The sequence below is a fragment of the Sciurus vulgaris genome (assembly GCF_902686455.1).
Source record: "Sciurus vulgaris genome assembly, chromosome: 17".
NCBI lineage: Eukaryota > Metazoa > Chordata > Mammalia > Rodentia > Sciuridae > Sciurus > Sciurus vulgaris.
In genome coordinates, this window is record NC_136478.1 from 3623218 (window position 1) to 3647685 (window position 24468).

At 60.7% G+C, this 24468-nt stretch overlaps 1 protein-coding gene across 1 annotated transcript in view; it reads right to left on the minus strand.

Annotated features, from left to right (window-relative positions):
* Positions 1–23236, minus strand: part of CRISPLD2 (cysteine rich secretory protein LCCL domain containing 2) — a 53053-nt gene extending 29817 nt beyond the window's left edge. The window contains exons 1-5 of the mRNA XM_079117572.1: positions 23106–23236; positions 8247–8560; positions 4130–4248; positions 1500–1632; positions 938–1053 (exon numbers count right to left, since the gene is read on the minus strand). Of these exons, the coding sequence (XP_078973698.1) occupies positions 938–1053; positions 1500–1632; positions 4130–4248; positions 8247–8486 (608 nt within the window). The 5' untranslated portion in view covers positions 8487–8560; positions 23106–23236. The remainder of the gene's footprint in view (positions 1–937; positions 1054–1499; positions 1633–4129; positions 4249–8246; positions 8561–23105) is intronic.
* Between the last annotated feature and the right edge of the window lie 1232 nt (positions 23237–24468).

Sequence of the window (24468 nt, forward strand, 5' to 3'; positions counted from 1 at the left end):
TGGCGCCTTCGAGGGTAGACTTTTTACCCAAAGAAGAGTCAGATCAAGTCAGCCTCCCTCCCCGCCTGCCGCTTGGCCGGAACCCACCCCTGACCACCACAGGCTGTGCTCTGTGGGCTCAAGTGCCTCCTGGGCCGTGTCACCGCGGCCAGGCCGATGGCTCCTGCAGAGCTGCTTCCCTCCCAGCCTCAGAATCCCCCCCACTCCTGACCCAACCCAATGAGGTCACTCCCGTCTCATGCAGTCCTGGGCAGCTGTGCCCTGAGGGGACCGCAGCCAGCGGAGGGCCAGCAGGCAGACTGCAGGCTGCACACAGGGAGAGCGAGCCCCAGGAACAGCACGTGGGTGGACAAATGAAGGGCCAAGTGACAGCTATACGGGGCCTCGGAGGAGGAGCTCTGCTGACCTCCTGTGGTCTCTCAGGAAGGAGCCGACAGGTGCTGGAGGGTCAGGCCCAGCCTGGACGTGCGTCCAGGATGCCATCGAGGGCACACTGTCAGGGAAAGTGGCAACACCACCATGCAGGCCCTCTGGCTGCCACTCCTGCCTCCGGCTTTGCTCCAGTGGCACCAGGGGATGACTGGTGAAGCCACTGTGTCCCCGCCCTGATCAAGGCCACCTGGGAATCAGGTACCCTGCCTGTGGTTGGCCCAGTTCTGGAAACATGCCAAAGAGGAGCCTTTCCTACCATCCCACTTGGGAAGACAGGATGCCGGTGGTCTGCAGCCACCTTGTGGTCATAAGGCAAGGAAGGTACAGAAGGAAGACAGAAAGGGCGTGAGTCCCCACCGACACTGCTGAGCTGTCACGCTGACCCTAACTCACTTCTAGACCCCTTGCTATAAGAAACGGCTACGAGTCTTCAGGTGAAGCCAGTCGCAGCTGGGCCCCATGGTGGGCACATGCACCCAGCCAGGCCCCTGAGGCGAACACTCACTTTGGAGAGTAGTTGCAGACCAGGTAGACTGCATTCTCCCAGATGTCACCCCACACGTTCATCCTCCGGCAGGTGTTAACCGCACAGCCGATCTTGGTGGTGGTGGCCCAAACCATCTGGAAAGACAGTGCATGTGTCATGGCCCAGGCGCAAAGTGCACCTCCTTGGCTCTGGGAGGAGTGGCGTTAGAGGACAGAGTGGGGTGAAGGCATGGATTTGTTTCCCATTGAAGCACACGTCTCTTTTGGTGATAAAAGATCCAAAAACCAATTAGAGTTGGGTGCAGTGGCCCAAGCTGGAGATCCCAGCAGCTGGGGAGGCTGAGACAGGAGGATTGCGAGTTCAAAGCCAGCCTCAGCTAAAGCGAGGCACTAAGCAACTCAGTGAGACCTGTCTCTAAAGAAGATACAAAATAGGGCTGGGGTGTGGCTCGGTGGTCAAGTGCCCCTGAGTTCAAGCCCGGTGCCCAAAAAAACCAGTTATACACACATAATGAAAGTCCCCAGCAGGGATGGCGAGAGCCTGGGCCGGGGGCGGGTGGAGGGTGGCTGGCCCGAGTTACCTGCGTGTAGTGGGTGCACATGGCCCCTGAGCACCTCTCGGGGCACCAGGGGTTGCACTCGTGGGGGTAGGGGTAGGTGTAGTCCTTCACCTCGTCGTACCAGCTCTGTACATGGAACCCTGGCGAGCGGTACCTGCGGGCAGAGAGGGCTGCTGTGTCCTGGCCATGGCACGCTGCCCAGGAGGACCCAGGCTTGACGCACTGCCACCCCTGGAGGAGGCTGCAGGGGCTCCTCGGGGTGGCCCCAAATTCCACCCTGCCCCTGGCACAGGTGCCTGCCACCAGAATTGGTGCCCCAGCGGCTCCTGGGCAGCCACACGCGCCTGTGGGTGCAGGAGACTCGTACCTGGCCCTCAGGGTCTTTTCCACGCTGACTTTGCATTATTTTCACCTACGGGAGGACACACGCAGTCCAGCACCCTGCCTGTCCCGGCTCTATTGCTTAAGAAAGATGGACTTCAGCTTGAGGAGGCCACCCTCAGACGGGGCACCACCAAGACAGAGGTCCCTACTGTCCCTCAAGGAGCAGCCCAGGGCCTCACGCTTCCCCAGAGCCAGGGCCCCGCTGCGGGGCGCCCCAGGACGTCAGTCAGAAGCTCCCTGGAGAGAAACCTCCAAGCTTGCAGCCTCGCAGGCTGCAGGAGGGCTGGGAGCCAGCCGTCTGGGGTCTCGCCCGCACGGCCCCCTGTGCACCCACAGGGAGGATCAGGCACCACAAACAGCTCCCAGTGGCCTAGCTGCACCTGTCCCTAGGTGTCCTTCACAGGGACATGGCTCTGCAGCCACTGGCCTGTCCACCAGCTTGGCACTGTGCTGCTTTGCTTTGTTTTAACCAGGAAAGAAAACTGGATGCAAATCTGTGGTCGCCGTCACTAGCAAGTGTAAACAAAGTGGTTTCAGTAGAGAAAAAGCTCAGGGCGGAAGTGACCATTCATAAGGGCCACGCGGTCAGCGAGGCAGTTAGAGGTCTTGTAACAATTATGGCTTGGACCCAGAGCCAAGGGTCGTGGTCAGCCCGGGAATGGCCTCCCTTGTCTTGTCCTGGGGCCAGCTTGGGGATACCCAGCGAGCGGATGGTTCTCCACATCTCTCGCAGGCAGGAGGACATGTGCACAGTCAGTGCTGGCCGGCGGGGAAGGGGCCTGTGGGCAGCACGGGGCCATGGCCTTCGCAGCCCTTGTGGAAAGCGAGGGAGGAAGATGTGGAGAAGCCCGGGGCCTGACCCATGGATCCGACTCCTCGGTGACCCCGGGCTGATGCAGGGGAGTCCCAAACCACACCCCACAACGAAGCTGCAAGGACAGGCCAGACCAGGACCGCGAGGCCCGTAAGAAGGGGCAGGAGGCGGGAGAGAAGCCCACTCAGGCTGCAGCTACGACTGCAAAACGCAGGTCAGCCTCCAGCCAGCGCCTCGAAGGGGCCAGAAGAGCAGAAAGACACATCTCCCCTCAGACGTGTCCCTCGAGGGTCTGTGGAGGGCTCTTACAGAAAGCCAGCCACTGAGGGCAGCGCAGGCCACGGCGTGAGCCCGCCGTCCACCCCGGAGGCCGTCACCACCTGGAGAGCAGCTCTGCTGCTTGCGCACGAGCCGCCGCTAGGAGGTGTTCTGCCTGCAGTGACCGCGGCCCTGACCGGTTTGACAGGCTTTTCGATGACCAGGGCGGGAGGGCAGCAGGCCCTGGCCTGGAGAGGGGCCAGGTGTGCGCAAGTGAACGGGGGATCTGGGCCCTGACGTCTCTGCAGGTCGCTGACACTTGTCCAGCTGTGGTCAGAGGACGCCTTCCCTGCTCCTCCAGGGACACAGCCCTCGCCCCAGGGGACTGCAGACTCTGGGGAGCAAGGGCGTGTAGCCCGGGTACACTTCACGAGGGGCCCTGGCCACGCGGAGCAGACAGCACCAACCCTGCTCATGGAAAGGGGACAGTGGCGCTGCGGGAGAAGACTCCAGGGAGGGTGGAAGGAGTCCAGGGGCGTCCCAGGGGCTAGGCAGACAGGAAGGGAGGTGCGGCAGGCAGTGGGGCACCTCAGAAAGGGCAGGCACTCCACGCCCAGCCAGCCAGCCCGGCAGGCGGGCAGCCCCTGGGGCTCAGGGCCCTTTAAAGAGCTGAGACGGCCCCTCTGAGCCCCGGTCCACTCTCAGCCTGGGTTTGCTCCTTGAGCTTGAATCCCCTTGGCCAATTACTCCGAAGTGTTTGGTGCTAAGCCTCAGTTTCCCCATGAGATGCTCCCTCTCCCTCCTTCCCTCTCTCCCTCACTCCTTCTCTCTCTTCCCCTCCCTCCCTCTATCCCTCTTCCTCCCTCTCTCCCTCCCTCTCCCTCCCTCCCTCTCTCCCCTCCCAATCTCTCCCTCCCTCTCCCTCTCTCCCCTCCCTCTCTCCCCTCCCTCTCTCCCCTCCCTCTCTCCCCTCCCTCTCTCCCTCTCTCTCTCCCTCTCTCTCTCCCTCTCCCTGTCTCCCTCCCTCTGTCCCCCTCCCCCTCCCCCTCCCTCTGTCCCTCTTCCCCTCTCTCTATTCCCCACTCTGGGCTGAATTCGACAACAGACAGAAGTGCCAAGCCTACAGGGGTAGGTGTCTGCCATGGTGGCAGCTAGGCAGGGGGACCGTGGCAGCCGGGGGACCCCCAGCACTTACCTGCCCCAGTGCACGGCCAGGTTCTGTCCCATGGACACCAGCAAATTGGTGGGGCCATGCTCCCAGAGGCACTCCTGGGCCCAGGCTGCCGCCGAGCGCTCCAGCTCCTCATCCCAGGTCTGTGGGGGAGACGGACAGGCCCCGGTCAGGACCAGGGCAGGGGACCCACCAGACTGGCCAGGCGTGTGCAGATGCACCTGGCCTTGGGCTGCGTCCACATCCCTCTTGTCTGCTGGCTGAGGACTTTGACCTGACCCTCTAATTACTACCTGCCAGGGTCCCACAGGGTCAGAGCCAGGAGCCCGCTCTCTCCACACACGCTGTGGCGCGTTGGCCATGGTGACTGCCTGAGGCTCTCCGGGGCCCAGGAGTAAGAATCATAGAATCATACATCACGCGTGTGGCACGGGTCGTGGTTCTGGACGTGGCCCTGTCGCGACCGCGCCCCACCCTCTGGCTTCCCACCTGTACTCGGGCACCCTGGTACCAGGCTGGTCGCAGCAGGGAGATGAGGCGGGAGGTGCCCAGGGATGGGCGTGGCCCAGGCACGGAAGAGTCATTGGGGCTCCTGGGAGTTTAGAGTCTCATTGGCCCCGGGGAACCTGGGATCAGAGCACCGACCACTGGGTACACTGGGGGGGGGGGAGCGCCCGGCACCTCGGGTGCCTGCACACGACGCACGCGTGGGGACGGCCGATGGTGCAGGCGAGGCAGGGGTTCAGCACCGTCCAACAGAAACTCAGCCAGGAGGGGCTTCTGCACCGTCCTGCTCGGCTTCCAGCACGGCCGGCTGAACAGGGGCCTGGCTGGTGTCTGGGTCAAGGCACCCGCACACGGGTGGGGCAGCCCGGCCTGGCCCCGGGCTGTGGGGCACACAGGGCGCCCTGGGAGAGCGGGTCGCAGACAGGCCAGTGCCCTTCCCTCCTGCAGAGAGCAGATGCCAGTCCCCAGGCAGATACCCAGGCTCTGGGGAGGCAGCGGCCCTGGCACACAGCAGGCGCTCACCCGAGGCCGTCGTGGCAGGGCCCAGGCCTGTGAAGCCAGCTTTGGGACCCCAGGGCCCCCGGCTGTGAAGCTGCTGGCCGCGGTGGCATGTCCGGCTCCCTCCCTGCCTGCCCTGCCTGCCCTGTTGGCCAAGATAAGTGGGACGGTCCCACATCTGGGGGTAGTGCCTCCCCAGGACAGATGGTGCTGGCACCCTGGGCCACACCCCTCACCCCACCTCCCACCAGAAGTGGACAGTGGGGAACCTGAGGCTCGCCTCGGGTGACTGCGGCCTGACCTCAGTGTCCACAAAGCCTGAGCTGCTTTCTGCCCAGACCGTCCAGCACCAGAACCCCGGGCCTGCGCCCCCACACGGCTGGAGGTGAGGCAGGGGCGCCCCTGGGAGCCCCTGGGCCAGCGGGAGCAGGCCTGTGGGGGGACGCAGGGCCTCCCACGGCCGGAGCGTGTGCAGCTTCCTCGGAGCCCTGGGCCCTGATCCCAGCAGGACCTCTGATGCTGTCCTCCAGGTTTACGGGGCACCCCCAACAAGCCCTGCACCGCGTACAGCCTCCACTCTGCTCCAGGCGAGCCCAGACTGAGACACCTGGCACCTGGGCGGGGGCGTGGGTGCCAGCTCTGCCATCTGCCTGCAGGGCGCCTGGCTCTGAGGAGCCCTCTCCTTGCCGCAGAAACACAGAGGTCCTGGTGGCCCTGCCCTTGTGCTGAGGAGCGGGTGGAAGGACGCTCCAGCAGCACTGGCCCAGGACAACGGTGCTCCAGGGCCCTGAGGGGTCCTCTCAGACGGTCTCTCTACACTGGAACCGTCCCCACGGACACAGCAGGCCCTGCCCACCCCACCCGAGAGGATTGGCTCCTGTGAGGTGCTGATGGGACCCGGCACTGAGGACAGCAGGGGACCCCAGGTGTCCTTCCAACTCCTGTGAGGAAGGCGTGGCCTCCTCCCACCCGGGCCTCCACTGCAGCTCAGGAGAGGGGTGCGCCCACCTGACCCGAGGGCCTCCATGGCACGGTCACCAGGCGGGGCAGCGACGGTTCTGAAGACACCGATGAGACGCGGCTCCTGCGACAGAGCCGTCATGGGAGGCTGTGGGCCCTTTGGAAGACTGTACCTGTGCACACGTCTTCCAGCGCCCCTCAAAGACACCCCAGAAAGCGGTTCTGGAAAACCAGCCAGGAGTGGAGCTTGCACACTGGAGCTGAGGGACAGACAGCAACATCACCCCAGCTCATGACCTGGGTTGTTTGTTACCCCTGGCAAAGGACAGGGTCAATGGAAGCAGGTTGCAGGACAAGGAAATGCGCAGGGAGGCTGAGACAGCTGACCAAAGTCACACAGCAGAGCTGGGACCCAAACCCAGCAGGCTGGCTCCAGGCTGAGGCTCCCACCTGCAGTCACCATGCCCAGCTGGTTCCATCCAACCAGAGTCTAACGGGGGTGGGGAGGAGTCTAGACTCAACTGAATCTGCCACAATTTTATGTATTTTTAACCTAAAGCAGCTCGCACAGGCTGCCAGGTGCATGGGTATTTTGAAAGAGTGCCCATCTCTCCCCCAAAAGCAGCTTGACCCTTTAGAATGAATGGCTGCCCAATTTTCCTGAAGGGAAAAAAGACAGTTCCCTAACACATTCCCCAAACTCGGCCTTCTTCCCTGGGCCCCGACCGGACAGCAGCCCATTCAGATGTGAGACCACCAGGGCAGCAGGCATCTGCTGGTCTCTGAGCACCAGGCCACCGTGGTCAGAGCAAAGGGGAGGTGGCAGCTGAGTCCAGGGGAAGGAGGGCAGCGGCCTGTGACGGAGGGCACAGGGTCCCAGAGGGAGGTGCAGCAGGGCGAGGGGACAGTGTCCGGGGAACACCTGCTGGGGCGCAGGGGACGGTGGGCCGAAGCAGTGAGAGAAGTCAGTCTCCACAGCAGACAAGCGCTCCTTCTAGAAGGAAGCACAGGGCTCCCTCCAGGACGCGAGGGCCAAGGAGGCCCGAGCAGGAGAGAGGCAGGAAGCAGGTTCCCGGGGCAGGATTCAGGAGGGCGGAGGGCGGGAGGGCAGGGGATGGGAGGCGGTGAACCCCCTCAGGCAGACAGCAAGGATGTGCAGGGGGTGGCGGTGCTGGAGGAGGACGGAGTGTGTTCTGAGGACAGCGGGCTGGGCGTGTGCTGGCATCAGCTGGACCAGTTCGATCCTGGCTCCGCAGCCACGGCCTCTGCCTCCTGACCCGGGGACAGGAATGGCAGCAGGCCCCACGCTCAGGGCTGAGAACATCAGCAGCATCGTGAGAATCGGGGTGTCGGGGGCAGGTGTTGAGTGCTCTCTGGGGTCCACTAGACCTGACTGCCCAATGTGGCGGTGGCCGGCCACAGGTAGCTGCTTGAATTAAAAGCTGAGTTCCTCAGTCAGGCTGGCGACACGTCAAGGGCTCAAAAGCCACACGTGGACAGAGCTGCCCACTGTGAAGGGTGGTCTGCTGGGCAACTTGCCTCGGACCAGAGGTCGCACAAGTGGAAACTTCCACCGGCCCGGAGTCGCGAGTGCAGGTGGGGCTGGACACCAAGACCCTGGGAGGCAGGCGCCCGGCCCGCTCCAACGCGGGATTCTCCAGTTCCCACGGGACCCTCCACGGGACCTTCCACGGCCCCCTCCTGCCATCACACTTGCAGCAGATGCCCGTTTCCCACGAACTCAGCCGCGCTTCACTACCAGACATGAGCCAGGACAGAGGGAACCAGGCGGGCGCATCGCCCCAGGGCGCTGTCACAGGTCCTCCCAGCCGCCCGTCACGGGAGCGCGAGTGGGACTCTCAAAGGGAAACTGAGCTCCAGCTGGCCAAGGAGCCGTGAAGGCCACGCAGCTCGAGGGTGGCAGAGCAGGGACTGGGATCCCTAGCGCCCAGGCCTCCGTCCTCCCCAGCTGCCCCAGGAGGCCTGGCGGAAGGGCTCTGGGCTGGGCCTTGAAGAGGAGTCCTGGGAGCGGGCAGCCAGAGTGCCAAGGGCAGAGCCAGAAGAGGCTCTCTTGCCAAGGAAGCCCGGGGCCTGCCCCTTCCTGCACCTGGTGGACACGCCAGGCAGCCAGGCCTCCCACTCCGGCGCCACCTCTGCGGCTGGAGCCGACGCTCACCATGTACTCCATGTTGGAGGCCGGCGGGTACACCTGGCCCCGCAGTTTGTTGTGAAGCATGAGGATCTCCTCTCGGTCTGTCCTGGGGATGGCCCTCCGGACGCGGGAGTGAGGCTCCGTCTGCTGGTATTTGCTGAGCAGCTTCTCCAGGTGCGTGACGTTGGGCAGGAAAAAGGCTTGGGCTCCGCAGACCAGCAGTGCCAGCCCCAGGGATACGGTGCCACTCGGGACACAGCTCATGGCTCCACACCTGCAGGAGCAACTGGGCGACAGGACGGCCTGGCTCTGGAGGCACGGCTGGGTGCTCGGGTGCTCTGGAAGGAAGAAGGCATGGACGGGAAGGCGGGTGAGGGCCGAGTCTGTCACAGGGCTGGCTTGGCAGCGAGGGGGCGGGCACCAGCCGTTCCTGCTGGCAGACATGGATGCTGAGGCTCATGGAGGTGACTAGCCTGCCTGCTGATAGGCAGTGGTGGAGCTGGGACCCAAGTCCAGGGCTTCTGGCAAAATGAGCCACCTGGACTCCAAACAGAAGACCTTGGAGCAGTGCCCGTGGACTCCATTCTCCCAAAACCACATCTTCTGACTCAGAGTCAGCATTTTTATCCATTTAGGACTCACAGGAGCCATGGCGAGAATCAAGTTCGGTCTCCTGCCCCCAGGGAGCTGTAGACATTTTCTACCACCAAAGGATTTGCTGGGAGGCAACATCACCAGCAAAACCCAAGTGAAATAGCCTCAGTTTAGCGCAGAGGTTGATGGACCTCAGGAGGCCCCTTACTGCCCAGGGGTCCTGTCATTACTGCCCTCCCGCTGGCACCAACATGGCTCCGTCACACACTTGACAGTTGCCCCAAGTCAGCAAGAACTCGGTGGCATGCTGCAAAGTGACCTTTACCAGCTGACTTGTTCCTCAGGGAAACTAAAGTGGACAGATGGAGACCACCAAGGGAGGGCTCTACACCTCACATGTCCTTGTCCCTGCAAGGGAAACCCATGGCTATGGTTCCAATGTCCCCCCTCCAAAGTCCATGTGTTGGAAACCCTATCCCCAAATTTGCAAATAGGTGGCATTTGGAGGCGTAGATAAGACCATGAGGGTGGCCCCCTTGATGGCATTAGTGGCTTTACAAGAAGCTGCTCTTCTCTGTCTTACCAGGAGATGTTCTCCGCCATGTCCTGATGCAGCCTAGGCCCTCACCAGACACCACACCACGCTGTTGGACTTCCAGCCTCCAGAACCATTAGTCAAGTCAACTTCCAACCTTTATGAATGACCTGGCCTTGGGCATTCAGTCGGAGCAACAGAAAACAGACTAAGATACCCTCCCAACAACCAGGAAGGTGGCCTCCCTCCTCCAGCCCCTGTCTGACAGCAAACCTGTCACTGGTCACTATGTTAGTGGCCCATGTGCATAACTAATCAACCATCACCTCAGTCATGGCCACGTCCAGACAGACCTGGGCTGATCTGCCAGATCCCCTGGCCAGATCTCTGCAGTTGATAAGGCAAGAGCGGGGCTGAGAGGACAGAAAGCAGCCACTGCCCAGGCACCCAGAACTTTCTGGTCCTGCTGTGGCGCTGCACTTCCTTAGATGCCCCTAGAAGCCCAGCCTGACATTTGTTGAGGATCGCCCAGGCCACTCGGCTGGGATGTGCCCCTCAGAGTTCCAGGGGACCCACTACTCATTACTGTCACCGAGCGAGTCCCTAAGTTTTACTACCCCAGTCTCACACGTTGTCGCTTTCGACAAGGTCAGAAAGCCATAGAAGTTTGGCAGTGCCGTTGGTTCTTTCAGGAAACCCATCATAAGCATCTATCCAGGTTGGTGGCTTAATGTCACTTCCAAGCACTGTGACAACCCTGGAGGCCCATCTATCATGACCCACTTTACAGATGAGAAAGCAGAGGCTTAGGGAGGTAGCAAGGACAGCCCAAGCCCACCCTCGTCAGCCCTCGGGAACAAGGTTCTGAAGACCTGGAACTTTCCGGCAAGCTCCCTCGGCCCTATCTCCCTGCAGCCAGCGAGCTCACCTCCATGAAGGATCATAACCCCGGACCTCCTGGATTCTAGGGGACATTTGCTACTGACCCAGGAGGCAAGAGAGGACTTGACTGAGTTCTACACCCAAGGGAGCCCGTGGCCACCGGGGCCTGCACTGAGCACTCGAGTGGGACCTGAAGAGGAAGGAGACATGGTCCCTGGCCACAGGGGGCTCTGGGTTGGGCTGGGGAGGGGAGCAAGATGGGCATCCCAGGACCTGAGCCGTTGGCACCGAGGCACAGAGGGTGCCAGGGAGCTGTGGGAATGCTGCCGTTCCCATCTTCAGCCTGGAAGCCCTCCAGGGCCCTGACGGAGCCTCGTCCCAGGCAAAAATAGCCACCGCGCTCAGGGAGAGGCTTGGCCGCTCTGGTGCTGGATGCGGCTGCCCTCCTCCTCCAGAGGCCACCTCCCTGGGGCAGAGCCAGGACGGGTGGGGAGGCCCTCTGCTGGCTTGCCTGCTGGGAATCCGAGCCGGCCTGCAGGAGTTCTGAAGTCCCCGGCCTCTCTCGGGTTGGTCACACGACCATATATGCTCATTTCCAGCTGCAGGCCAGCAATGGCGCAGACCCACGAAGGAACACTGATGCTTGGTTAGGAGGTGGGAGCGGGAGCTAGCGTCACTGGGAGTCCACCCGAGTCACACAACGCGTGACCTGCTCTGCTCCATGCTCCAGGGCTGAGGCGCAGGGCCCCAAAGGCACAAGCATAAAGCCTCATGTCTGAACACCAGAGGAAAACCTGGGTCTGATTTCAGTAGGCACAACTCGGGCTGTTGGCAGGGGGAGTGGGGAGGGGGGCGACGGTATGGTGGAGTAATATGCACCCAGCAAAAGGAATGACTTGGACTACTTCCTGGCATTAATAAAGAGAAAATGCAACAGGGAGTTGACAAAGCAAGTGGTAGAACATCAGGCATTTGTGTGGATTTTAAAACAGGTGGCTGGGCATGTAGCTCAGTGGCAAAGTGCTCACCTAGCATGCAGGAGGGCCTGGGTTCAAGCCCTAGCATGCAATAAAACAAAAACCCCAGTCTGCACGTGCATGCAGGCATACACTCTTGTGTGTGATTCAGGGACGTATGTGCATATGCATGTCTGAATGTGCATGTACACGGTGTGTGTGAGAACCAGGACCATGTTCGTGGTGGGGGCGACTTCCGGGTAGAACAAAGGAACGGGGGAGTAATATGAAAGGCTCCTCTTCACCTTTAACATAAATTTCTATTTTTCAAATCTCAGGCAAATCTGGCAAAATGCCAATGTCTGTTCGAGTGTGGGGAGCAGGCCAAGGGGGCCCTGCTGTGCCATGGTGCACCCAGGGCAAGGCCCCAGGGGTGGCCCTTCTGTCCTCTGTCCTTGCCCATTTCTCTTGGTTTAACGTTATCACTTAACAAAATGAAGCAAAACGCCAAGGCCTGAAACATGACCACTGGTGCTTCCAGACGCTTCCTTCCAGCACACCTGGACAGCGCCGCCCTGGTGAAGGCCTTCCCAACCGCCCCTTCCTTCAGAAGCGGCCGGGACTTCCCTGGCCCACAGGCCACCTCCTCGAGGTTCCAAAGGAGTTCTAAAGTCTGGGGTGGAGCCGGGGAAATGGCGGCCACCAGACACTGCAGCCCCGGCAGCAGAAGAGGAGAGACGAGCAGAAGGGACACAGGCCTCTCCAGGTCCTTCCCGGGCCTCCTGCCGGGCACTGGCCCGGACGTGACCCAGCCTTGGTTGAGGCATTCAGGGCACTGAGCAGGTGACATGCCAGTACCACAAGGTCTGAGAGCAGCCCAACCTGGCCTGACGCCCAATCCGTGCTGGGGAGGGGACAAGGTCCAGATCTGGATGGCTCCTGGGTTTTAGCTGCAAGGAGCAACTGCAGATTTAAGCAGAAAAGTAAGGACAACAGGGCCAGTGTCCATTCGTGTCTCCACCCCAGAGCCCAGGGCTGCGCTTGGCATGTGGGAAACCAGCAAACATTCACAGGCTCAAGGACGTCCCCCCAAATCCCTGTGCTGAAGTTCTAACCCCAGGGCTCAGAATGTGACTATATTTGGAGATGAAGCCTTTAAAGATGCAATCGAGTTAAAGTGTCCGTAGGGTGGGCCTAATCCAAGACGGCTGGAGAGGACACAGCCACAGGCAGAGGGACGGCCCTGCCAGGACACAAGGGAGACCACACCGTCTGCAAGCCAGAAGAGGACTCAGGAGGACCCAGCCCGCCCACACCTCGATCCTGGACTTGGGGCTCCCAGATCGGGAGGAAATGAAGGTCTGCTGCTCTGTGGTGAGCGGCCGCCCAGCCCAGCAGGCTAGGACACAAGAGGTGATGAAGGGCAAGCAAGGCTGGGGTCCCAGCAGCACCCATTGCTGATGGAGAGGTGGCAGAGAACAGAGAGGTTTAGAGACTGAGATGAGATCCCAGCAGAAGCCGTCAGTCAGAGCAACAGGTGCATGGGCAAGGGTGCAGTCCACGGGACACTGCTGGCCATTCAGCCCTGCTGCCCGAACAGCTCAACTGGAACTGAGCAGAAGCTCTTCTGCCTTTTTCCTAGATGCAATTGAAAAGTAGCAACTTTTCCCAAAGGAGACTCACCTGCCACGCTGCCTGCTGATGTCAGGCATGTACTCCTGCCAGGGAGCCTCAGGCCAAAGGGCTCTGAGGGGGACACACACCCCCACCAGTCCACATCACGTCCCCTCTAGATCACCCAGGCTTTGGCTCTGAGCCTCCTGTTCTACACAGGTGGAGGCCACGCCCGCAGATGTAAGAAGCTGCCCAGGGTCACCCAACCAGCAGACGGAACCTGGGAGGGCAGCAGGCAGCTCCGCCCAACCTCCAGGTCCATGCGTGCCCTCCGCTCAGCACCCTCCTGCTCTCCCAGGAGGGCTTCCCTGCCACCTGAAAATCCCAAGTCCCCTCCACAAACAACACTGCCTCTTGGGAAGACTGCTGGGCTCTGTGGAGCGGAGACACTGCATCCTGGGTCAGATGTGACCCACGAGGAGGCCACCTCCAGGGAGAGGGGAGATCTTCAGGTCAGGGCGGCACTGCACCAGAAACATCCCTCACCAGTGCAGGGCACCCATCGGCCCCCTCTGCCATGCACCTTTGACTATGTGCTCAACCGACCTCTGACCCCGGCTGTCTAGCTGCTGCGCCCCAGCCACTCTCCCAACATCTGGAGCCGCTCACCTTGGGCGGCTGTGCCCAGCTCAGCTAAGGTCTGGCGCTGAGGAGGCCTGCGCTCCTCAGGCCCCACCCCAGGCAGGGCCAAACCAAGCACCATTTCCAGAGAAGCCTCGACCTGTCCCCCTGTGGCTTACCAATAATTGGACGTGTCCACCGTGGACTGCGGCACAACACCGCCGCCGGGCTCTCCGGGAGATTTTGTTCTTCGTTGCTGGAATTGAAAACTGAGCCTATCAGATCACAAATATGCTGGCTGCTCCGAGATCCTGCAAGAACATGCCAGACGCTCGGACTCACCGGGGGCGGCAAAGCTTTCCAACCCCAGGGTCAGTGGTCAGAGCAGGCTGGCAGATGAGAACTGCAGCGATCCTGGGCGTGGCCCAGAGATTCCACACACACGGTGGCCCTCTGGGGAGGGGCTGCTTGCAGCTCCGCTTCACAGCAAGTGAAACCGAGTGTGGCAGAGGCCAGCCGGTATTGGTGGAGCTGAGTGGCCAGTTCAAGATGGGACCACCACCCACGCTTTCCAGAACCTGGGGTACTTTCCACACACCTCTGCCATGACTACAGCCCCCAGCCTATCCTCCACAGCCTGGCCGAGGCTTTGTGGACACTTGGGGCCAGCAAATCTAGCAAGACACAGCCTCGGACACTCGGGGCCAGAGAGGCAGAGGGAGCAGGCCTTGCGTCGCTGCCCGGGCTGCGCAGGCCGTGTGTTTGGAAGAGTCTGCCAGAAAGATGGATCTGAGGACTAGGGCCGCCAGCCGGCTCTGCGCCTGCACATGTTGTTCCCACAGCCCAGCCCGTGACCCTGGCCCGCCCCCGGGGCCCAGGCCAGGCAGATTAACTCCTGTTCCTCACTGGCCAGCTCCAGAGAGCCGCTTCCTGGAAGCCTCCTGGGGCTTAATCATGCCGCAGACCCGTGGGCTCTGATCACCAGTCGCCAGTGCCTGACAAGCCGCTGTCGGGTAAATACTTATGTACTGAATGTGCCCCTCCTCCTGGCGAGATCAGAGGGCCATATAAGGACTTCGTGTGACTTCGGCTTCCTCACTGACCACAGCCTGGGCGCAAGGGGAGAGAGCTGAGCTTGGTTCTTTTCACCACCTGCTACCAGCTCCGTGGCCCTGGATGCAGCCTCAGCCTCTCTGGGCCCAGTTTCCACATGGGTAAGGTGGAGGGCCCATCCTCAGCCCGAGGTGCAGTAATGGGGCGCGCAGCCCAGGGCAATTCTCTCAGCTACTCTTTCACCTTTGCCTTAACAAAATCCAGTCGTTAAATATCCTGTTAAATGCCGAACGCTGGGGAGAAACTGAAAAAGCCTCCACCAAATCGGAAACAGACGGGGCTGGGGCGGAGCTCTGAGCGCTGGCCACGCCTTTCCAGCGCCCTGAGGAGTTCCGGGCCGTGATCGGGCCGGAGGAGCCAGGTCCACCCTGGCCAGGAGCCTCTGCCAATGACCCAGGTCGGATGCCAAGCCTGGTTCAGGCTGGAAGTGTCCACCCATCGGTTCTGGTGCTCACGGCCTGCGGCTGTGCCCGCCCCACGCTGAACCTCCCCAGCTAGACTAGCGGCTCCCCATGGAGGAACCCGTCGTGTGAATGACCCACTCAAAACGGAAACACTGACTGGTGAGAGCCACTTCCCTCGGCGTGAACGCCGCCATCCAGCACAAAACCACCAAACACGGTGTTTCCAGAAAGGGCCCTGCAACCACTCCCCATTGTGGAGGGACAGACTGACAGCCTCAGGGCTGGGGTAACGGCACAACGTGGTGGAACCCCAAACACATTTCGAGCACTCATTGCCTTTATTTTAAATGACTTAATTGACGCCAAGCTGATGTGATCTGACAGTCCACTGTGCTGTGTTCCGCCGGGCTTGCTCATGCCAGGCAAGCATTCTGCCAGGGGGCTGCACCCAGCCCCCAGTTGGAATCTAGAGCATCAGCCCTCAGGAGCCAGGATGAGCCAGGTGGGTGGGTTCCCCACCCCCATGGGCGAGTCTTGCTCCCCTGATCCCCCAACGAGCGTGTGACCAGCTGGGAGCCAGCCAGCCCCTGGCGAGGGGGCTCCTCTCCACACATGGGCAGGGCCACTGCCATGATGAGCTGTCCCACAGATGAGGAAACCGAGGCTCTAAAAGAGAAGAGGCCTGCCCAGGCTCAGCAGAAGCCTGCGGGCGTGCCCATCTGCTCCTCGGCCTCCCAGCAGCCACGGCCTGGTCATCCGCGAGGAGGCTCCCACACGTCAGGGCACTCCTGACCTGCTGGCACATCAGCGCGACTCATCCGCGACGGCGGCTGACCCTGAAGGCTCTGGTCCTTCTCAGAGCTAATCAAGGAGAACTCAAACACCCGAGCAGGAGGCCAAGGACAGATCCAAGTCATAGCCACAAACCGCCCAGAAATCCCAGGAATGAAGCCGCGGCGGGAAGGAGGGACTCCCTCCACCCCAGCACGTCTTGGGCAGAACGTCCCGTTACAACCGCGGGAGCACCAGACAGCGGGCGAGGCCGCCTCCCTCCTCCACCGGGTTTTCCTGAACCATTCCACCGGAGGGGCCAGACCCGAGAGGGGCAGCGGCTGGCTCCTCCCTGGCCTGCCACTGTGTGCCCTGGGTTCCCCCGAGCCCAGGGCGGCCGGCAGTGCACAGTCTGGTGGCCACACCAGCCCACAAGCACTTGTTTCCCCAGACCCCTCTGCAAAGTCACATCCTCTGGGACTCGGGAAGAGGGCATCAGGTGACCAAAGCCTGGGCGACACTTCAATACTGTCTGAGAAAACACGTTAACCCCAAAGAGAGGAGCGACACTGAACAATCTACTCTGGGGAAAAGACCAGAAAGCCAGGTGTGTTCCCCATAAGCCAGGCAAATACATGAACAACACATTAGACATTCCTAGAGACCCAGGGCACACTCCCTGCTGATGTGTGGGTGCTCCCCTGGAAACAAGGTTCCCAGCAAACCTTGGGGAGAAGGGAGGAGCCCTCCATTCCCAAGGGAAAAGCAACTCCTGGCCCCAGGCTATGGCATGGACCCTGGTCAGGCTGTGTTGGATTCCAGCCCCTGTGCAGTGCTAAGGGCAGCCCAGAGGGTCTGCCACCCCTTGGGCCTCCAGGCCCTCCCTACAGGGTAGTTGGGCACAGTGCTCATGAGCGTCCAGCTGTCTCTCTCCCTCCGCCCCCTGGGAATTCAGGTCCTGTGCTGTCTCTGCCCCAGGTGACGGGGTTGCAGCTCACTGGCTCCCCTGCATGAGTCACAGGATGGGGCGCCCCCAGCAGGGCTGAGTCAGGGGCCAGGCTGGAGAATCCCCCTCCACTGTCGCAGGTGAAAAGCTAGGACACCCTCAGAAGTCCTGGGCACCTGACAGTGAGCAAGACAGAGCCTGCCCCAGGGACGGCAGGAGACAGTGAGCTGTCACCTGGCTGCTGCACAGGAAACACTGGGCAGAGCTGGCGGTCATGGCCACTCTGGCTGGGTGGACGCGGGCGCCACCAACACCTTAAGGAAAGGGAACCCAGCAGCAGAACTGCCGGGGGTGCTCATGTTTGAGGCAGGTGACTGTGGCTCAGGAGAGAAAGGGGGTCACAGGCGGCGGGCTGGGTGTGGCAGGCTTCAGAGGCCACCCGAGTCTCGATTTTATGCTACGTGCAAAGGGCCTCGAAGGGCGGGAAGCCAGATGGGCCTGGTCTGACTACCCTTTGAAGGCCCCTCCGCCAAGTGACAACCCAGAAAACCTCAGAGACCCTGCCGAGCAGAGGAAGCCTGACACCAGTGATCGAACACGCAGCGTCCACATATGCCAAGTTCAAAGCCAGGCAAAACCGGCTCCGCCATTACAAGTCCAGAAAGGCTTGCCCTGGGGTGCGGGACCCTGGGAGGGCCTGGGCCTCTGAGGACTGGTCTCTCTGCAGCTTCATCGTTAAGAAAGTTCACCCAACGTCACCAGTGACTGCGTGCTCTTCTCTAGCATGTTAAACCTCAACCAAAGGTTGTCTTACAGAAGTCTGAAACGCTCAGACTCGGCTTAGAGAAGGGTGCCACGAGCGTGAGTGGCCATGGGCAGGTGGCCACCGGCTTGCCCTCCAGGGATCCCAACTGAGACAGGTCCCTGGCCTGTCCCAGGCAGTCCTTCAAAGTGAACTGCAGAGGGTAGGAGCCCAGATAAAGGCCTCAGAGCGGCCGGGGCTCCCGCGTGGCCAGCTCCGACTGCCCACAGAGGCCCGGTTCATCCCCAGTCTGAGAGGGCACTTTGTCCCGGCGGCCAAGGCCCTGCTGAGAATATCTGCCGCGTCCGGCAGCCAGGCCTCGAAGATCCCAGAATAAACGGTGTTTTCAGCGGCCGTGTGCGCCGGAGAACAGACCGGCTGTGTTGAGAGCTGGCGGGGATGGAGGGTGGCAGCGGGTCAGCCTCCTGACAGATGTCTGGGGCCCCGAGGGAGCACCCATTCTTGCAGGGCTGGTTTTAGGGGTGCAGGCTGCCAGGCACACGTGCTCTGGAGGAAGCTGCGGGGACCCTCAGGACGCCTGCTGGGGCCCAGAGCGTCAGGACTCCAGCCCTGCACGCGGGGGACACCAGCTGGTGCCTTCGGGAGAGAGCCGACGAGCAGGCCGACAACAGGCTCTTGTTCTGTTTCCCCTCTGGTGCCGGGATCAACCCGGGGCCTCCCACACGCTCCCGCTCTGCCACTGAGCTGCAGGCTCTCGGGGGCAGCAGTCCCTCAGCCCTGAAGCCAGCCACCCCGTTGCGATGCGATTTCTTTCTGGTCACACCAGACGCTGCCACTAGAACCTTCCCCTCGACTTCACCCCTGCCCCGCCCAGCCAGCCTCCACAGCCCTGCTCTGCACCAGGGCCCAGGGTTCTCCACTGCCAGCTTTCCAGGTCCACGGGCCTCACACCTGACCTGACCAGAAAGTGCTGGTGCCTTGTTGAAACACCTGCCGCCCCACAGATTCCAACGGGGGAGGTCGGAGGGGCTGCGTCTCGCATGCCTTCTCAGGTGCCGCTGCTGCGGCCCAGGAACCCCGCTTTGAGAAGCGCTTCTCTAAATCGCACAGCCAATCTCCTCCTGGACCTCCTCCACCTTGATCCGGGTTTCAGGAATCCCAACCCTTCCCATCCCCCATTCCCAAGTGTCACCCCCTTCCAAACACGTACCTGTACACGTACCCGTACCGGCAAATATTTTGTGCTGTTATTTAAGTCAGCTTGCTTCGGGGTTCCAAGAAGTTTGCTTCAAAAAAGGTCACTTTCTCCCCTGCCACTCGTGGAGAACCTGGTCCCTGCTGCCTTGAGGGGAGGTCACCAGAACAAAGCCCCTGTCTCCCCTGGGCGGGCCCCAGGCTCTGCTGCAGAGGGCCAGGCTCGGGGCTGGGAAGGGGGTCGGGGCTGGGAGGGCGTTAGTTGCAGATGGCCCCACCCAAGGTAAGCCTCCCAGTGAGCAGGAGGGGCCTAGAGGTCGGAAAGAACGGCTCCTGGATTCCGAGGTTTGTGGCCGGCCTGCATACGCTCGGTCACCTTGCTGGCCACCGGGGATGGAGCCCCCCGCAGACTTGGTGGAAGTAGTTCTTCCATGTCACTGCCCTGGAGAGTTGCCCCACTCAGTGGTGCCCACTAGTGATACGGCCCACACACCGCAGCAGACCCTTGCCACCTCCAGGTCTTGGCACCACATGGTGCCCACCTGGGGCACTCTGCCAACTCCCCTCCACCCTCTCTCATCTATCCCTGCTCGCAAAACACCACCTCTTGGTTCTAGGAGTCCCTGCACTCAGGTCAGTCCGAGACGCAGCTGTGGCCAGCTCTCGATCCTGGAGAGCCCACGGGCTCTGCCCATCTGCAAGAATCAGGGGCAGGGGCGGTTCCAGCGTCACTCGACTGCAAGCAAAATAGAGCCGTGACTCTTGTTTCTCTTGGAAAGCTGCCATTCTGCACTCAAGATGGGAGACAGTCCAGAAACCAGGATTCAAAATGTGGGATTTCGTAATTCATAATATTTTTTGAGGGCCCAGAAGTTGCAAAATCCTTCACTGGACTCTTTTTTTCTGATCCTGTGGTTTTTGTCCAAGCTGATGCAGCACTTGAAACAATCAAAGATGAGTCTCCCTCTGGCTGGACCACGATGTCCCCACAGCCCTGAAAGGGGGTTTGCGAAGAGTGCTGGCAGCAGCCTGCCTGGGTGCCTGGCAGGGCTCCCCAGGCAACACGTCAGAGAGGACCCTGCCAGGGGCTGCTGAGAGCTGGGTGGGACACAGCCCTGCCCAGCACCAGCCCCGGGCTCTCCCTGCACCATGGTGAGGGGCCAAAATGTTGCAGAACGAGATCGCCAGAGCAGATGCTTCTTCAAGGACCCAGGTTCTCCATGAGCTCAGCAAGTCCCCACATGGCCCAGCAAAGTCCACTCAAGGTCTACACGCGAGAACGAGGAAACGTGAGCCCACAAAAACTTGGGCACAGATGTTCACGGAGAAGCTGCTGTGTCACCAAGATGGGGGTGGAGGTGGGGACACACAGATGGGTCCCAGCCACGCAATGGAATATTTTTCAGCCACAAAAAAGAAGCGACCTTCTGATATAAACTATGAGGTGGACGAACCTCTAGGGCATTTGCTGAGAGCTCCAGACAGCAGACTGGACCCCGGTACCTGCCCCACCTTCTGGACGCATCCAGAACCAGCCACCCAGAGAAGGAGGGGTGTGGGGAGGGGCTGCTCCCAGCACAGGGGTCCCCAGGGGACCATGAACACTCCCTGGATCCAGACAGCAGCTAGGGCCGCACAACAAGGTGAACCACCCAACGGGGAGCCGCGAAATGGTTCAAACGGGAAGCTGGATGTTTACGTGCCTTTGTTGTTGTTGGTACTGGGGTTGAATCTGGATGCTCCACCTCTGAGCCACGTCCCCAGCTCTTTTTTAGAATTTTATTTTGAGGGGCTGGGGTTGTGGCTCAGTGGTAGAGTGCTTGCCTGGCAAGTGTGAGGCCCTGGGTTCCAGCCTCAGCACCACAAATTAATTAATTAATTAATGTACATTGGGGGGAAATTTTATTTTGAGACACAGTCTCATTAAATTGCTGAGTCTGGCCTCGAACTTGTGATCCTCCTGTCTCAGCCTCCGGAGTAGCCGTGAGTAGCCATGCCTGGCTGCTTATGTGTACTTCACCATAATAAAATGTTTTTCAAGGAAAAAGAAGAAGTGTGGCTGAGACTGCCAAGCCCCCCTCCCCCCAGGTGCCTGCCCCTCTGGAGGAGCGCTTGTTCCATCTGGGACTTGGAGAGGTGCTCCAGGCCCCCAGCCTGCAAAAGTCTGAGCATCTCCTGAGCTCAATGAAGTGAAAAAAGTCATGCCTGCTTTGCATTTTCCCTTCTTGACAAGCCCTCGGCCCCTCTGACTGATGCTGGGTTCACACATCTGCGACTGATCAAAAACCAGTGAGTTTGCAAAAAAAAAAAAAAGCCTCCTGAGCTGGGAGCAGCAGACACAAAGGCACCTCCTGCACAGCGAGTCACCCTGGTGACAAGAGGAACGATCCAGCTCCCAGGCCAAGGTCAGCCTTATCTACCTGGGAGGTGAGGGATGAGTGCAGAGGCAGGATTCTGGGGCCAGCATTGGTCTGGGACCCAGGCAGGGCTCTCGGTGGGCAGAACCAGCGCCTGCTGGCAGAGCCGAGCCCACGCCCAGGTCAGTGGAGCACTCCTGCCCCACCCCTACCCGGCCAGGGACCCAGGTCCCCAGCAATGCTGAGTGCCCATCTGGCACCAGAAGCCTTGTCTCCTGGCAGGCTCTGCCACAGGCAGCCAAGTGGCCTGGCACTGGACAAGCCCCTTCCTCTAGTACCTGGGCAGGGCTCAGCCGGGAGGGCCGCTCTCTCAGCCTTGCCTGATGCATCCTGAGCCTCAGTGTGCTCCTTATTAAGTGCCCACCTCACAGAGTGACCAGCAAGATCATTCATGAAAACCCGGCCTGTCTGGTCCACCTAAGCACCAGGTAAGTGCCAGCTGCCAGTGTTAATTATAAACACTGCAATCGCCATCTCCACACTTGCATCCTAGGGACTCCGAAAATCAGAACCTCTCTCTCCACACCTCCTCCTGGGTACCCCATCATTCCATTATCCTTCAGACAAAACACCTGTGTGAAAGTCAGGTTCAGAGGTGAAGTTAGCAGTGGGCAGAGAAGTGTCTTAAGAGGCAGGCCCAGGACTGGGGTGCAGCTCAGTGGTAGAGCACTTGCCTGGCTTCTGCAAGGCCCTGGGTTCCATCCCAGCACCACAAAGGAAAAAGGAGGTAGAGTCAGAGGTCAAGTGTGCAGGGTCTGACACCAGACATATCCCACCCCAGCCGGGGAACCTGGGCAAGCGCTTCACTTCGCTGGGCCTTTGTTTCCTCCGCTGAGAGCTGGGGACCAAGAAGCCCACTGCTCAGGTGTGTCAGGAGGGATGCTCATGCAGGCAGAATGTGTGGACAGCCTGCCTGCTCCTGGCCCAGGAGTGACCAGCTGGGCCAGCAGAACCTGGTCCACACCACACAAAGAGCCCTGGGACAGCCCTCCCAGGTGATCTGGGGCTGGGGGCATATTCCCAGTCTTGTTCCCTGAGATGGTCAGACTCCAGATCCTAGACAGAAGGACAGGCCCCCATCCTACCAGAGCAAGGAGTCCAAAGTCGCCAAGTGAGAATTCACAGCCCACGCTTGGTGCGGAGTGAGCTGGGCATGTGCACAGCCTCCCGGAGGCTTTGTCAGACTGGCACCTGGGCTCTTGGTTCAAAGGTGCTCAGTTCAGGCCGAACTGCAAGGAGTCGACATCAGCTAAGCCCTTCCTGGCTTGCTCACCAGCCAGCCCTTGGCAAGGAAGGCTCCGGGTCTGTACCACACAAGGTGCTGGTCCTGGCTCTCTGTCTGCGGCAGTCAACTCCCTGGGACCCTAGAGCTGCCAGACCAATTCTCCCCACACAACGTGTTATGCAGATGCCTACTCCAGCTAGAGATCCATATGTGTTCCCCGACACTGCAGCACCTCTGACATGGCCTCACACCTGGACTCATCCCCCTGAAGCTGTGGAGGCAGAGAGAGCTGGGTTCCAGCTGTGGCTCTTCCTGGACAACTCACTTCACCTCTCTGACCCTCAGTGTCTCCATCTGAAATATGGGTAGAAGGGCACCTTGCAGGTTTGTTGCAAATGAAACCCAGAGGTGTGGCCCTGTAAATTGCCAGGCAGAAGGCACCTGCGGCTGTGAAGGCCACCCCTCCACACGTGGGAATAACACTTTCCGCTGCCTGCCAGGCCCATGTCAAGGACGCCCACCATGAACGGCAGAGGCCACAAATGGCAGCGAACTGCACCGCAGGCAGAAGAGCATTCCGCCTCCCGGGAGCCGGGAGCTGCCACCAGACAGATTGAATCTTGGCTGCTTAGCTTCCTAGCTGTGAGCCCTGGGCAAAGGACTTAGTCGTTGGTCCTGTTTCTTGGTCTGTAAAACCTGACTCAAAACCAGGCTCTGAGATGCAGACGGGCGCAGCACAGCGCTTGCCCACAGCCTGCGAGGTGGCACTGCTCTGGTTACTTTAGCTGCTCCAACATTAGGGGAAGCAGATGCAGCTTGAAAAAAGGAGAAGGGAAAGTGACACTTACCTCCACAGGGCTCCAATCAGCACCTCACTGGCGTCTTCAGCGTCGAGCGGAGGCAGCGCTGGCACAGAGGGCTCAGAAGGCTGGCGGCAGGTCGCAGGACTCCGCACCGGCCCAAAGAGGCGAGTGAGTCCCGCTGCCAGCGCGCGGCCTTTTGAAGGCTGTCGGTGAGCCCAGAAGCCACGCCTCCCGAGGACTGGCGGCGCTGATTGGGCTGCGCAGCTCAGGCCCGCCCCTTCCCCGCCCAGCGGGTGGGCGAGGGCCTGCTGCCAGTTTGCAGAGCCCTGCGTAAGAGGAGAACGCGCGCAGTTTCCGCACCCGGACCATAAAAGTCGTTTTCATTGAGCGCTTACTGTGCGCTCGGCGCGGCGCCAAACACTTTCCGCCAGGGGGTTGCAAATTTAATAAATCCCAGCTCTGTGCAACTCAAGTGGAGAATGAGATTAGGGAAGAGACCTCCCAGAACCGTCGCAAAGGAAATCCGCAGAGGCGTGTGCTCTGCAAACAAGTCCAGAACACACGGGTGCTGGGTTCATTCCCACCTTCCGCACGTGTGTGGAAATCCGCGCCCAAGCTGCCCGGACACACACACTGCCCCCAGTTTGCACATGCATAAACGGAGACCGGGAAATGCCTGGAGGGTGCACTAACAGGCGGCTGCAGTTCACCTCCTCATCTCAGAACCTGCTCACCAGTGAGGCGGAAGCTCCCCTTTCACAGATCAAGTAACGGGCTCGGAGAAGAGTGCCCGCGGCTGAAGACTGAGACCTCCGTCTTACCAAGCCGGCCTGTGCAGGGCTAGCCCTCTGTCAACGCAGTCAGAAGAATCACCCCGGAACACACAACCCTGGGTCCTCTGCAGGCAGGTGCAGAAACTCAGCCAGGAGAGCTGAGGGCGCCTGCAGGGTCCCCTCCTCATCACCGGAGCGGAGCCGGCGCCCCAAGGAGGAGGCAGCCTGCCCCCCTTGCTCGTAGAAGACCCCAGAACCAGCTCTCCCCTCCCGATACCCGCCCAGGCCTCCTGTGCCTGGCCCTGTGCCAAGTGCTGCACGGACTCAAGACAGGATCCTGCCCTTGCTGGAGACAGCGGGCCCTGGTCTGCAGCGCGTGCCCTCTGCTGTCTTTCTTCCCCTTCCCCTTTCTTTTCTCATTTCTTTACTTCCCTTCCTCCTCCCGGTTTTGGAAGCGCCCTTCTCAGATCCACGCACTCATTTGAGACTTGCGAAGCACCTGCTGCATTCTGGGCTCCGTCCCCAGGGCCAGTGGAGGCAGCAGTGAGTAGGACTGCCCCAGAGCAGTGGCCCTTGGTTTGCAAAGGACAAACCCAAGGGGGAAGAGAAGCATGTCAGCAGGCTCCTCTCAGGTG